This window comes from Stegodyphus dumicola, chromosome 10 (genome assembly GCF_044657685.1).
Source record: "Stegodyphus dumicola isolate Sdum_Otavi_A_Nest chromosome 10, ASM4465768v1".
In the NCBI taxonomy this organism is placed as follows: Eukaryota; Metazoa; Arthropoda; class Arachnida; order Araneae; family Eresidae; genus Stegodyphus; species Stegodyphus dumicola.
The window spans coordinates 11,049,786-11,065,787 of NC_140777.1; the positions used below are offsets into that span (position 1 = coordinate 11,049,786).

At 29.3% G+C, this 16,002-nt stretch overlaps 1 protein-coding gene across 1 annotated transcript in view; it reads right to left on the reverse strand.

Annotated features, from left to right (window-relative positions):
* Window positions 1–16,002, reverse strand: part of LOC118204476 (zinc finger protein 236-like) — a 90,005-nt gene that overhangs the window by 24,476 nt on the left and 49,527 nt on the right. The window contains exons 7-10 of the mRNA XM_085824621.1: window positions 14,630–14,800; window positions 11,994–12,199; window positions 8,687–9,036; window positions 3,848–3,963 (exon numbers count right to left, since the gene is read on the reverse strand). Coding sequence (XP_085680747.1) covers window positions 3,848–3,963; window positions 8,687–9,036; window positions 11,994–12,199; window positions 14,630–14,800 — 843 coding nt within the window. The remainder of the gene's footprint in view (window positions 1–3,847; window positions 3,964–8,686; window positions 9,037–11,993; window positions 12,200–14,629; window positions 14,801–16,002) is intronic.

The following is a 16,002-nucleotide window of genomic DNA, read 5'->3' on the forward strand; positions in this document are numbered from 1 at the left end:
AAGAAACTTTAAATTGGTGCAAATTTTATATAAAATAAGTAAACTGCCTGTTAATTTAATGCTTCTTTTTTTTAATCCAATATTTTGCACTTTTTTCTGAAGCCTGTATTTTGCATGGCATGCTTTCTTTTTGTATAAATTTATTCAAGTGTCCCCAATACATGAAATGAAAAATCTCGTAAAAATCTGATCCCGAAAAGCTGAAATAGAACCCAGAAAAAATAAAAAATTCTCTGAACTTTGTTGACCTAAAAACAGAGATAAAGAAAAAAAGACACAGGGATATTTCATAATTTTTCCTGCAAAATGATTCTGTGAGCATTTTCCACCTCAGTACCTTATTAGCACATGTTTATATTGCTTGATAATTAATCCAACCTTAACAACAACAACAACAACAACAACAACAAAAAAAAAAAAAAGTCATTCAAAAACTCTTGAATTTTTTTCCCACATTTTTGAGGTGCTATAAATCATACAGAATCAGGAAGGGCCCAGAAATTTTTTTTGCATACAGGCCCACAAAGTGTATTTACACCACTGTTTGCGTTAGCTGCAATTCTGATGAAGACTGAATTCTACGTTGATTGGTTACATAATTTTTATGTTAAATTTACAGTAAGATACTCAAAATACTTCATTGTCACCATGTTAAATAATAACAATTATTAAATGTGTATTCTGCTTTAATTACTAAAAGAATGATAATAAAAATATTTTAAAATTTCATAATTTTTACTTGTTACTATTTGCCCCAGGTCTACAACAAATAGATTAAAAAAAAATATTTGAGCTAAAATCAACTAAATTGCTGAATGCCTTTTTACTGCATCTGATGAATAAATAGTTATAGTACAAAGAAAAAGGAAGTTATAATAAAAAAATCATAAATAAATTTTAAAATATAAACATTTTACCCAAACTGTTATAACTAGACCCTAGCTTCCTTACTTATGTACGTATATGTTACCAAAGTATGATATGCCGTCATTCTATCAGGCATTTTACATAATGCTGGTTGTCTCTTAGGTAAAGTGTGAAATATGAGACTTATTACACACTTTCCCTAGGCATTGTATATAATACAGTCAAAAGTCATTAATCCGACTCGTCGGGACTTCGGCGATTCCGGATTATCGATTTTTCTGGATTATAGATCATCAGTTTAAATCTCGTAAGATGGCATGCAGAAATTCTAAAATTAAAAATATGAAACCGTAATTTATGAAATAAAGAACAATTATGATCTAAAGGGTATCAAAATTTGCAAAAAGAAAAAGCTTAATATTTATTTGTTTACTTTATTAAACATTTCTTTCAATGTAAGTTGTTTAAGTTTTGCTTCGTTTCATGTGATAATACTTTCTCTTTAATTCTATTAAACAGACATAATTTCTTGTTTAGTTACAAAGTTCCGTTGTTCAAGTCCTATAATTGCTGTGTCGAGAATACTGACTACTTTGTCAATCGAAATTTTTTCGTTTTCACTAACCTCTGTTACTTTCTTTGCTATCGGAAGCGAATTATAATGACGAGGAACTTGTTTTAAATCATATCAAAGACGGAGCACATTGAGATGAAATACTAATTTGGTAAGGAATTATAAGCCAAATAAAATAAAAACATCTGCCCTGAAGATAAGGATAGTGCTGACAGATCAACTTCCAATTCATTACGCGCCCGCTGCGGCGTTCTCCCCGCCGAGCAGCGTGAAATTGATAAACAGATTTCGGATTTCAAAACATACTTTCGCTTTAGATCCTTTACATATTAACAAATATATATCGGAAATTCTATTTGATATAATCGAAAGTTTTACTTTTATAAAATTGCTCTTACAGTCTGCAAAAAATAATAAGCCGGATCCAATTCGAAAATTAAGGAGCAACGCAATCATCAACATTAACTGAAATAGATAATTAGATAATTTTAGCTTATACGTCCATTATACATAAAACGCGCACGCAAAAACGTATTCTGCACTTGCGCACACTCATATGCGCAGTCGTAAAAAGTCTTACGGGCACGCGTAAACACCTATGCGCATGTGTCAACGCGGCGCGTGCGCAGAAAGTTTTTAGTTTTGAGGTCCGGATTATAGATTATTCTGAATTATGGGTGTCCGAATTAACGACTTTTGATTGTACCAGGACATTTTATACAATGACAAATGCTCTTTAGGCAAAGTATGAAAAAAAGGTTATGATAAGACTATTATTTAAGACGTTCATTCCTCAAAAATACAAATGTTATTTTGAAAAATTAATGAAAGAGTGCCATTAAAAAATGTTATTCAAAATATGTAAAAACAATAGCTAATTGATCTTGATACTCCATAAAAAATTTATATTTTCGATCTGGCTGAGACTGGGAATCAATGAGATTTACCTAACAACGGAAATTAAATTCAGAAACAGTCATAAGTTTCACAATAATGGCCTTTTTAATAGCTTTTTGTTTTTTCTGGCAGGGCTCACAAAGGTGACAGTACAATGCAATGTTTTTGTATTTGGTTAAAAGTTCTTTCAAACATTTTGTCATATCGTCCTTGTCCAGTACTCATGTGAGTTTTAATGAAGTACGAGAAATAACTCAACGTCCGTGACATAATACTGTATAGTACTGACATTCTCCTTAACAGGAAAAATGAATGTACTTTTGTTTTCCACAAACATCATATCCTAGCGATTCAGTGGTCAGTAGTCTTTTGATTCCTTCTTAGTAATCATTCTGGCTTTTTTACATCATTTATTAACTTCTGATAAGTAAGACACAATAACACGCCGAATAAATACTAATTCAAAAGTCAAACAACAAAAATCAGCGTTATATCTACAAAATTTTGTAGATATAACGCTGATTTTTGTTGTTTGACTTTTGAATTAGTTCTGATAAGTAGTTTTGGTTCTTTGAAACGAATCCTAAATGTATTTCATACTTTGCTGGTTTGTCATTTGGCATTCTACAGAATGCCCAGGAAATGTGTGAAATATGAATAGTTTCATACATTGTGGGCTAGTTTTAGGCATTATATACAATGCATTCTATAGAATGCTGGATTTCAAACTCTATCGATAACTTATACACCAAACATAATTCATGGTTTAAGACTTGCATTTTTTTAAAAATCTTGAATTGAAAGAATCAAACTTCATTCCTTCATCTTGCATATGACAGTTTTCAGAGTTTTTGGATGGTGTGCCATTTCTTTTACAGAATAAAATTATTTACAACAGTAAGGACACAGCATAAATGAGGCCACTGCCTCCATAAAGTTAACTACTTCTTTTTAGTCATAATAGTTGATTTTCTTTTTCCTTTTTTTTTTTTTTTTTTTGTTTCCCTCCTTCACTCTCTTTCATTTCCATTTTAAAAAATAAAATATTTTATTATACACAAGAAACTAAGCATTTAATCTCTCTCATACTTTGACTCCATAGCTAATGTATTATTTCTCAAAATTTAAGCAAAAATATGGAAATGAAATTAAAGACATTAATAATATGCAAATTTCTGAGTATCCTAGAATTATCGTGTTAAACTAATGTCTAATTTGAACAATCCGGCAAATATTCTCTGTGTTCTTGCAACACAGTAATTATAGGCAAGGGCCTACATATTTCTCCCACATCTATTTCACCCATTAGCCCATCTTCACCCATCATGTGCGAGGAATCTCTGTTAAGGGAAATCTAAGGTGCTGGTAAGAGCGCGATGAAGTTAGCGCTGCGACCAGTCTAAAAAAACAGTATCACAGAACATTTCTAAGAAAAATGAAATCAAACTCATAACTTGAAAGTTTTCCAAGTATATTTAGTAAACATCAAATGTGCAGAAACAATATTACCTTGTTGATTGAATCCATGATAATTTTTTCTATAACAGAAGCATCTATGGGTTGTCCAATAAGCGCTTCAGGAAAATTAATTGTAGTAACTCTGGGAGCATATTCAGCGAAAATCTCTGTAAATGAAAAAAAACCATCATGCATAATTTGAAAAAGTGGCATCCACATTTTCTTTTAATTTTGTCATATAGGCATAAACTATGTCGACATAAACAAATCCATTAAAAAAAAAGCAATTATAGTATGGACTTCAGTCTAAAAACTAGTGGGAAAGATGGTATTTTAAAGAGTTATGTAGGATATTGGTCAGAAAAAGATTTATGAATTTGTCAAAATTCAGCATATATTCTGCTGACTATATTTCATCCATGCTTTTATATTCACCTCATGAAGTACAAGCAAAGATTTAATACCTTTAAATAAATATGTTAAGATTTTCCTATAACAAGAAGTGAAAGTTTTCTCGCGTTCAAATTGTTTTTATTTCCTATTCTATTGGGAAGAGGCTGGACATAATTACAATTGTATTTATTTACTTCTGGCCTTCAGAGAGAATGTGCTTCAACTTTTACCAGTCTAATGCTATATTGAGAAAAGAATACCAGACTGCTATATTCAGAAAAGAATTAGTACATTAAATTTAAATAAGATCAGCCGAGACTTTCTTATTGGTTATTATATTGGGCAAGTTGTTACATTGAAGCTGTTAGCACAAGTCAACTCTGGCATTTGAACAAATCTCATGATCTATTTCCAATTATATATATATATATATATATAAAAAAGATTTTAATGGTTACACAAAAGTGTTTGTTAAGGTTTTTTATGCTCTCACTGAGCTCACACAAATTCTTCCACTTAATCACTTTCATTATTTAATAACATTTATTTTTCTTTAATTTTATTCATTAACATATGATAATACACAGATTTTTAATAAACACTAAATACATGCATTAAAACGTATCTCTATATATGTGCAATTTGGAACATGGTTCTACTGCAAAATAGAAATCATTTAGGATATATTTTAACATGTATTTCAAATTGCAGTTTCTTTTCACAGATAAATTAATCAAATTTTAAGATTAGCTTAGAATAATTTGGTATTTTGTTGCAAACATTTACAGCATGTTTTATGGAGAAAGAAATATTTTCTTTTTCCTTCTTTTAATTGTCTGTAATACAAAAATTGTATGTTGTACATTTTTCAGTCAATGAGATGCAAGAACTAAGATTTTTTTCATCACTACAATCCAAAATACAGAGGTTCACTGAATAAAATGAGTTTCCTTGCACAATGACTACTATCAACTAAGCAGTTTACAAAGGTTGAATGAGTGAGACATCAAGTGACAACAGTCGAAAAGTTACACAAAATTTTCAGAGTTTGGAAAAATACTGACTGTCTGAAAATGTCTAGCTATATAATAAGAGCTTTAATATAGCTATAATTAATACACTACACAAATATCAGAAGATGACAAACTATAGACTGATAAACTAAACTTTAAATCCTTAAATATTTATCTCAGACGTTATCACATAGTTTCTTAATAAAAGGTAAATAATTTAATCTGAACAGTTATACCATTAGACATAGAATGGTTCTGTAATTATAAAATATTCTTGTAGGATTCCCACACACAAAAACAGCCAATCAACAAGATATCTGTTTCACTTTAACATATTAAGTACATTATGTTCTCAACCTTAAAATGCAAAATTTGAGAATGAATTTATAGACCTGAATTACTTTTCAATGCCTATTGCTAAGCAATTCTGAACATACTTTCATGAGATGCAGGGAACAACTGCAAAACAAAAAGCTATTTGTTTTATCAATAAATTAAACAGCTCTGAATGTTAACTTTGTTGTCAGCCCTTCAAAACTATGACTTATTAATATTTCCATGAATTCTGCATGAACATTTACAGAACTTTTTGACTTTAACTTTTTAAGCATATTGAAAACTTTATTTTACAGAGGAAATATAAAAAGTCAGATTTTGAATTGTAGAATAATTATATTCCTAGAGCCGAAAATGTTCCCATAAAATTCTCTATTTTATTTGAAAAACTTTGTAACTGCAAATACTAATCTAGGATCAATATTAAAAAAAATAAAGCCTGAGAAACTTAAAACATCCTGTACAATGCAATGCACTGATTTATTTAAAGGATATGTCCTTCAAAATCTATCTCCTGTCTCTTTCCTTGAATCCTGGAAAAGTTTGATTTGGATTAATAGCAGTAATCACACTGCTGAGATAACTTTTGATTAACTAAAACAATTTGCTGTTTTTTGTTACATGTATTTAAGTACATAATATTAACAACATTAATCAAAACTAATAAATAGAAAAAACATTGCATATCACAAAATATATTCAACTGTTAAAAAAGCTGGCCAAAAGGTCACACCACCTACGTGAAACTTGCCATAATCGAATTTGGTCATACTGGGCATTAGCATATTCTCTACAGTATGAAGTAATATCATTAGGGCATCATTTATAGTTAGTTGTAATTAGAGTATAGTTTGTGTTCTTGGAATTAAAGCAAATTTTGATCATTTGGTACAATATTGTACTTTGAGCAAAGAATCTTGGGTTTTTCTGATAAGAAACAGATACCATGTCATGCTACAATAATCTCATTCCCCAAATTTCTCACTATCCCACTCTGCTGTTTTTCTTATCAATCCATCTTCGTATCTGTTTCGTACTATGGGATTAATGTTTCTCAGACAATTCAATACATCCAAAACAAAGTGATGGCCAGTCTAAGGAAAATAAAAAAAAAAGGCATTCTATGAACGCTTCTAGTAATGTTAGTGTGCCAATTCTAATTAAATTTGTGTTTCTGATGGATGTTATTTTGAAAGTGACTATTCACTATGTCCACAAAAGTCCGTATTTTTGCAATAGTTGATTGATTTATAGACATAGACTTCAAATTACTAAAATGTTTCAAATGGTGCAGATATTTATGCTATGTCATTCTTAAATTAGAAAAAAATCAATTTTGATTTAAAAATTACAATATCTAACTTTTTACATTCTCTCGCTACAGTCTGTATTGTTTAGTAGAAGTTTATAATTATTATAGAAAATGAAACACAAAGAGTTTGACTCCCACACAATAAAAACTGACCGAGATATTTAACTTCAAAATTTAAGATTCAGATATCATTTTCAAATTGTCTTGATTGGTTGGTTAAAAAATAAATTAGAATAATTTGAGGTTGAATTTGTCCTCTTAATGTGAATAATGCAGTAATAAGTCTGTAATCCGGACGTCCACTATCCGGAATGATCTATAATCCGGACCTCAAAGCCACAAACTTTTTTTTGAGGGGCGTATGCTATTAATGCGCATTGGGAGGATATGTCTCCAGATACGTTAAAAAATGCTTGGCATAATTTACGGTCAGCTGCTATATTTCATTGTGAGGATGATGAAGACGACAGCCGCGAATTTGAAGGTTTTCGGACATCGCAAACTAAAGGTGAAATTTTCCAGTTACTGGATTTTGTAAAGAAATGTTGAGAAGCAGTAATAAATGAAGATGATATAACAGAAGTTTTTCATTGGAACGACAATACCCCAATCATCAATCAATTAACGGACGGCGAAATCTGTAGTATGGTTCTAGATTCAGAAAACATTGCTTCCGATAGGTGGAACTTTGTAACTGAACAAGAAATTATGTCTGTTTATAAAATTAAAGAGAAAGTATCAGCACAAAAAACGTAGCAACTTAAACAACTTACATTGAAAGAAATGTTTAATAAAGTAAACAAATAAATATTAAGCCTTTTTTTGTATATTTTGATACTCTTTAGATCATAATTGCTCTTTATTTTATAAATTACGGTTTCATATTTTTAATTGTATAATTTCTGCCTGCCATCTTACAAGATTTAAATTGATGATCTATAATCCGGAAAATCCCTTAATCCGGAATCGCCAAAGTCCCAATGAGTCTGGATTACGGATTTTATACTGTATTATTTTGTGATTTACTAGTTTGTAACTTTATTTAATTTGTAATATTGTTACATTTGGCAAGCTGGAAGAATTTTCACCCAAGTAAATGAGTTTTCAAATATTAAGAATACACTATTCTCATGAAGCTCTATTACTTTAGAATCATACTCTAATAACCATACAAATTTATTAAATTTTAATATTCACTTCAGTACATAATACCTTCCATTTTAATATACAAAAATACTCTTAAGAGTTGGCTATATGCTAATACTGAAGTCTGCTACTGTTTTCAAAAACATAAATGAGCTAAGATTCTGCAAATGAGATCTTTTTTTCTGAAAAATATTTATTGGTTAATGCTATATATTTAATTAGAATTGGCACACTAACAGACATGACAGTCTGCATAGCAGTGCTTGTCACTTTATTTATTAACTGTCTCTAAACTGATATTTCCCTTTTAGTTATGTACAACTGCAATTATTTTTCTCTTCAGATTGCATGTAAACAATTTTCATCATATGAGAGTAAAGTTTTTTATTCTCCCGAATAAGTATAAACTTTATATAATTATAGGAGTCGGAAAACAAAGTAAAATATTAAATTTCATAATTTTTACAAAATGTATTTTTTAAATTTAAAAATGATAAAAAAAATAAATTTCTGTGTCATTCAGAACATACTTATGATTGGAAGTGATGTCTGTGATGACATTCTGAAGCTAAAGACTATAAAAGGACTTAAGCAGACAATGATGTATAATAATTTTTCACATTCAAAAAGAATTTCCCAATAAGTATTTCATATGAATAGTTTTAACAAAGGAATAGTATTTCTTTTTACCTTGAGTACCACAAGCAACATTTTGATGAAACTGATTTAGGTGCTCTCTATAAAACTCTATAGTAGCAAATGCATCAGAACAATATGCACAGTGAAAAGGCTTGGCAGTATCATGAACTACCATGTGACGAGTAAGAGAACTCTTTGCTTTGAATTTAGCATTACAAATTGTACATTTGTGGTCTGGAACTGGAGCATATGTATGTTTTTTCATATGCTCATACAATGTTCTCAATGTGCTGTACATTTGTCCACATTTAGAACATCTGTGGGGTCTGTCTCCCGTGTGAGTGCGCTCATGTTGCTTTAAATAAGATGATTTCTTAAAAACTCTGGAGCACTGTAAGCACCTGAAAATTAAAATGATACAAATTATGATTCATTTAAAAAATAATTTTAAATTTCATTAAAGTAATAATTAGGATCAATGAAGAAGACAAAAAGAAAGGAAAAACAAATAATAATAATAATATATTCTGAAATTGCACCCAACCATTTATTAGCAAGAAAAGTTCATGAGTTTGATATGTACAGAATACATAATCACATATGCAAATTTAGCACAATTTGAACCATAGAATATTTCATACATGGCATGCATGTTGTTACATTTAAATGTTTGACTCAGCTTTTCCCCCAGAGATAGCACTAGGCATTCAAAAGTAGAAAAGTTTATTGTAAACAGATGGACAGACTGGTGCCATGATGGGAAGCAGAAGTCTTTTGGTTCTGTATTGAGATTTGATTGTACTGAGACTGTATTGAGATTTGAGATGGTTCTGTATTGAGATTTTGTGTTATAATATGAAAGACGAAAGGTCATCTTCTCATGCATAGTTATTTTGGATAATAAAGAAGGAAGAGAGGGATAAGCAATCCCCTTCATATCTATTTATTTATTGCTCATTCATTTTTTTAGTATAAGATTTTGACATTTTAGGTATATATGATCCTTTTCACAATTGAAGTACTTTTTGTCTGAAACTTAATGGCACAGCTCCATGATGGGTAGATGGCAGTTATTTGTTTTCAACATAAAAAGGTGAGCCAGCCAGGATTCTGGTATTTTATATTTGAATATTTGTGACATTTATTTTATTATTGTATGAATAGTATTTAATAGAAGAAATGGATAATGCAGTTAAAAAAATATGGCTCAATGAGAAGTTCATTTACAAAACTCTGTTAAGGTTCTAAACAAAAGTTGGAAAGAATAAGGCATTCTATGGAATTTTAAATAATAAATTTGTGAAATTAGAAAAAAAAATAAATAAATAAATAGTGAATTAACTGATGATAATGAAGAAATTTTGAACATTCTATTAGATAATGAAAAAGTTGCACAAAGAATATTAAATTCAGAATAAAAAAAGGCGGAAGAATATTCTGATATGTTTATTACTAATAGAAACTAGGAGTTAATGATTCATTAGGACACGATAAAACAGAATCATCTAGTGGGGCCGATAAGAGAAAGAAAACAAAACTACCAGAAATTGTCTTACGGAAATTTGACAGTGAACTCTTAAACTATTTGCCCTTTTGGGCAGAAGTTGAAAAAAATTCATGAAAATGAAGACTTGAGTAACTGTGAAAAATTCCATTATTTATCATAATTTATGCTACCAGGTAGTTGAGTTAAGGAGTTCATTGATATTTATATGGTTACTAACAAAAATTATGAAAAAGCAATTTTTAATTTCTGTATGAAAAAAGCGATTTTGTAATGTGGAACTGTTAACATAAGGGAATTATTAAAATTAGTAACACAGAATGTAGGAAATCAAAAGAAAAAGTTGTCAATTAGTAAACTGGTCAATAAGTCACTCATTTAAGAACAGAAGAAAACATGGGAGTTAATCCTGATAATAATGCTCAGAGGCTTTTTTCCACTTCTTGAATCATGCATGTTCGAAGACCTTTTGAATTTTGGCAGAGCAGTTCACATAACGGAATCAAAAGTAAAAAATCTCATAAAATATTTCCCATACTGCATATACCATAACATCTGCTAATCACTGCATGACTGAGTATAGCCCCATGTTTTTATTTGGTTAAATTTGTCAATAGATATGGAATTTGCACTTATGTGGGCATTTAAATCAAGGCATTTTTTTTCTGTGTGTGTGTGAGGAAGGATCATTACAGCATTCTGATCTAAAAACTGAACACTTTAGTTGAACCATTTTAGGTATTTTACAGCATGTCTTACGATTAGAAAAGCAATAACTTTTCAAATAATGCTCTCAGTTATGATTACAAAATTCAGTAACTTCTAAGTAATGACAGAAACAGTCAACAGTTTTCATGCCACTGACAAAGATTGATTTCCTGAAAAGTATTCCTTTCTAAATCCACTCTCACAAGTGATTCCTCACTTCTTTTTTTGTTACAATAAACCAGAGGAAGAAAAGTAGTGAAAACCTAAAATGCAGGTTTTTTTTTTTAAAAAGAAATATTTCTATATAGAACAGAATTAAAAAATCTTCAAAACTTTCAGCAAAAAATAAAAAGAACTTTATCTATTGAGGTAATAAATAACTATTCTTATTTTAATTTCTGAAGCTCACAAAAGTTATATGCACTTGCTTCATGATTTATGTACAATACCAATATTTCTCGTTCATGTAAAAATTAATTCTTTAGATAACTATGCATTTTAAGCAAACTAACAACTGTATTTATTTACATTCGACAACCTGCCATCTCAGCTGTTTCATTAGTTTAGTTTCTGATCAGCTCATACTAATAGGAAGCACACACACACACACACACACACACACACACACACACACACAAAAAAAAAAAAAAAAAAAAAAAAAAGGCATGTGAGTTAAAACCGTCAATGTACTCTCACATCAACATACTCGGAAAGAACTGAAGATATAAAATTCTGCTTGGTGATGAATATACCTTCCTCCCACTGCTAGGGAATGAGGAAATTGGAAAAAATGTATCCTCTTTAACAAAGTAATTAAATGATTTTTTCATATAAGAGGATGCATTCACAGCATAGTTTACAATATGAATATGTGATAATGATGTTTCCATAATTTAACAGCAACTAATAATTGATGAAAAAGATTATCATAGTTGTTATTGGAAATGATAAATTCATGCTAATGTTCTGAATATCAAACATATGAAATGCACAAATTTTACAATAGTTTTTAAGAACATTTTTAATCTTTACGATAAATGACCAAAAATATATTATAAAAATAAAAGATGCTTGCCAAGAAAAAATTTAAAACATTTAGATTAAATTAATTCATTGTGATTTTAAAAATATGTAATGTATACTCACTTATAAGGTTTCTTAGATTTTTTCCTTTTTTTCGGAGGTGTTTTTTCACCATCATTGATGGAAACAACGTTTTCTTTAGTTACTACTGCTGATGTTTCTGTGGGATGCAATGCATTTGCTAATCTTGCAGTTACAAGAGTTTCTGTTACAGGTGTAGCTGTTGAAGTGACAGGTGCTTCTCCAAATGTTTCAGTTACAGTTGTAGGCTATGCAGTAGTAAAAAGTATTTTAATTGTTTCTCAGAATGGCTCAGCTATTACAACTATATTTCTAAAAATTTAATTCATTCCTCTAGAATTGATTGCAAGATGAAAGCCCATAATTTATTTTTTACTAAAAAGTGAGTTTGTGGTAAAATTTAAAACTATTTTTTTAAAGGCTAAATTTTAAAGTTTTTTTATTGATTCATACCATTTTATTTAATTTAAATTTATTTGAACTCAGAATGAAAGCAAGTATTCAGTCATTTATTAATTATGGGTTTATTATACTTTGCCCCAAAATTGAACTTCTTATTAAAAATATAACCAACAACATATCTTCAGACATCACTGATATGAAAAGGAAAATTGGCTCTTCCAATTTTTAGCTATAACCTCAGAAGGAAAAACAGAGCTTTTAGTTTTAACACAAAGAAAAAAAAGTTAATTATCTTTTTGTCATAGCATTTGTAAAAGTAGAGCAAAGGCTTTGTTATGATAAACAAGATCTCATATTTATTTATTACAGGAAACAAATGAATTCATCATTATTGTTTTAGGCCAAATCAGTACATAAAGCATTCAATCTTTCCCTCCATCCATATCAATTGAGTCCCTCTTTATTAATTCTTGTTATATTCTACCATTCACCACTAAGTCACTTTAAATCAGCCTCTTGGTCTTCTTTTATGGGTATATACTCAACAGCAAACAAACTTTATCATATAACAAAATCTTTAAAATTATAATTATTTTTGCATAGCCTCTATCATCTTAAAAAAAAAAAAAAAAAAAAAAAAAAAAAAAAGATTTTACATTACGTGCAAAGGGGCGTTTTTTTAACATTTTATCTGTTACTTTTATTTATTAAATATCACGTTCTTCACACTTAAACCATAAAATTCAGTTCAAGAGCAATATCACAAAATAGTTTTAAATTGAGCATATTTTTAGGATTTTTGATATGCAGTCTCACCCACTGGAGATAAAAAAATTTTTTTCGTACAGTGTTGCCATTGCTCGCTTCAAAATCGTCGAGTTTCTTAATATAAATTCGTTAACGTTTTACAAAATATGAAATAGATAATAAAGACTCTAACATTTGGTGGCAACAGTTTGAAAAGCGAAACGGACGTTTATAGTGAACCAATACAAAATCGCAAAACGAAAACAATAGTCCTTCAAGGACAAAGCCCCTTTGGACTAAAAAAAAGATGGGAGGGTTTTTTTTAAACTGTATCAATGTCATATACACTTTATGAGGAATGTGAAAAGAAAAATCATTATTTTGTTACAAAACTTAACTGAACTATTTAAACACAAGTTTTATTTGTGTAATTATTAGATTAAATTCTTTGACATTATGCAAGTTTATCACTTGGATGTGCTTGCATTTCTTTTACACAAAAGATTTCATAGCAATTAATAATTTATGAAAAAGATGATTACAGTTGTTATTAGAAATAATAATCAATATTAATATTCTGGATACCAAGCATATAAAACATAAATTTTACAATAACTATCTTTAGTTACTTTTTTAAATCTAGCTGCAATTAAATAATAATAATTAAAACTATATCATGAAAATAAAAAATTATACATAGAAGTCTTTTTTTCTTATCTGTAAGTACATTTTGAATCTAACACTATCCAATTTTAAATCTGTTTTTTTGTCCCCTTTTTTATTTTTGTTGGTACACAGGCTAAAAATACTTTCGTTCAAATAAATTGTGGTGAAGGGCATTATGATCTCTAATGTTTTGGTAGAAAGTTTAGAATATAGTACTTGTCTGCAACAAAAAATAACAAATCAGCTGATTAATTTTAATTCTGAAATGGATTTTTAATGCAGCCATATCTCTCAATTTCCTTTTAAAAGTATTCTCTTATGGTTTTTTCCAACCATGGAGTGTGTTCTAACATGCACTTTTAATCCTATGATACAAATTTAATTAATTTTCCATTAGAAACTATTCAAGTTTCAAATAAATAATAAATTAGAAACTATTCAGGTTTCAAATAAATAATAAATTAGAAACTATTCAGGTTTCAAATAAATAATAATCTCTTTGCCATACAATAAGCACACATTTAATTTTAAAAGGGAATTAATTGACTTTTTATTAATTTTAATAATTTGACTCTGAACTCTAGTGTATATTAACTTCATCTGAAATGGCAACAGAGATATTCAGTCATGTAACAAGAGATATTTGGGAAAAGTACATTATGAAATTAATTTTTCCAATATTAAGTTCTTATAAAAGTATTTAATATTTCAGCAAACTGAAAATAATTCAAAAGTAATTCTAAGTCATATCTAAATTTAATTGTTTGTGATACTCTATCAGTATACTAAACCTACTTGAAAACTTCCTGTGAAAATGAATGAAAAGAACTGGACTTTTATTTTCAATAAATGGCAAACATTACCTGCAATGTTAACTGGTTTCCTACCAAATCACTTTCTGAAACGGAATATATATTGCTTTGACTTTGATCAAATACTTGAGCATGCGGTATAATCTCAGGCTGTTCTATGAGTCCAGTATGAGTATTAAAGACTTCTTGACTCAGATGCTGAGGCATTTGGGATAATGTCTCCTGTTCAAAAGGAAATAATTAAGTAAACTATATAATGATTTAATAAAATATGTTACTAAAGTTTTTAAAAAGTCTAAATGATAATCCATATAAATTAGTTTAATTCTTAAATTGCACTGTTTTTTTTTTTTTTTTTTTTTTTTTCAGTTCTTATTTTACATGATATTTTTAAATGAAAGATAAAATTCCATGTTTCCCTGAAAATAAGCCTTAACAGAGCTTAAATTGTGCTGGCTTTCCAGCACAATTTAAGCTCTGGATCCCTAAGTGAAATCCAGCGCTGGATGAGTGAAAGGGCTCCTGCACTTTTTTTATGCAAGTGAACTGTAATTTTAGCAGATAAATTTTGTTTTAATAGTAAACATGCCTTAAAAATTGATTCTAACTTCTGAATGCAGGCCTGTCTTACCTTCACACTCAAAACTTGCACAGAGTTTGAGGCTTTTAAGGGAAGAAAAGCTCCCAATCATATATCAAAGACTTACTTTCCAGGATGTGCGATGAATTTATGACAGCGGGTAAATTTTTTGCTGAAAGTACTAAAAGTGATATGCTGGTTGTGCATGTTCCAGGTTAGTGACTTTCTGGTGCAGAGCTCCTGTAGACTTTTTTAATGATGCAACCAAACAGAGGAAATATATAATAAAACAAATTCCAGGTAATAAATAATAAAACTCTGTACAAGTGACTACTGCTGTCACTTGTACAGAGGAGTATTACGTTTATTACTATGCTGTTATTGGATCATATTCAGGGAAAATTTCTTCTTGATGGTTAGAATTATATTGATAGGGCATAGTGATCAGAAAGTCTTGAATTCTTCCCTTTTTATTTTCAAAGCCACATTTTTCCGTTAAAATTTCTTTCCATATCCTCATGCTGTTTCTAGAATTGTCAATATTCTGCTTAGTGATGCTTTAATCATTTATCTGTTTTCATTGGTGTGCTGCAAAAAAGAAATAGCTTTTGTATCTGTCATCCTTTGAAGCAATACACTATACACAAGACAGTGATCGGTTGAACTGCTTCTTAGCTTTTAAGTGGAATTGTAATTGCAGCCAGAGACCCAAATAAAACAATGTCCAAAAATTATTTTATTTAACTATTTAAAATTAATTTAACCCATTAACTGCTGGTGTTGCATTGATGCAATGGTCAAAATAAATGCGTATATAAATATAACTACCTAAGATATTTTATAC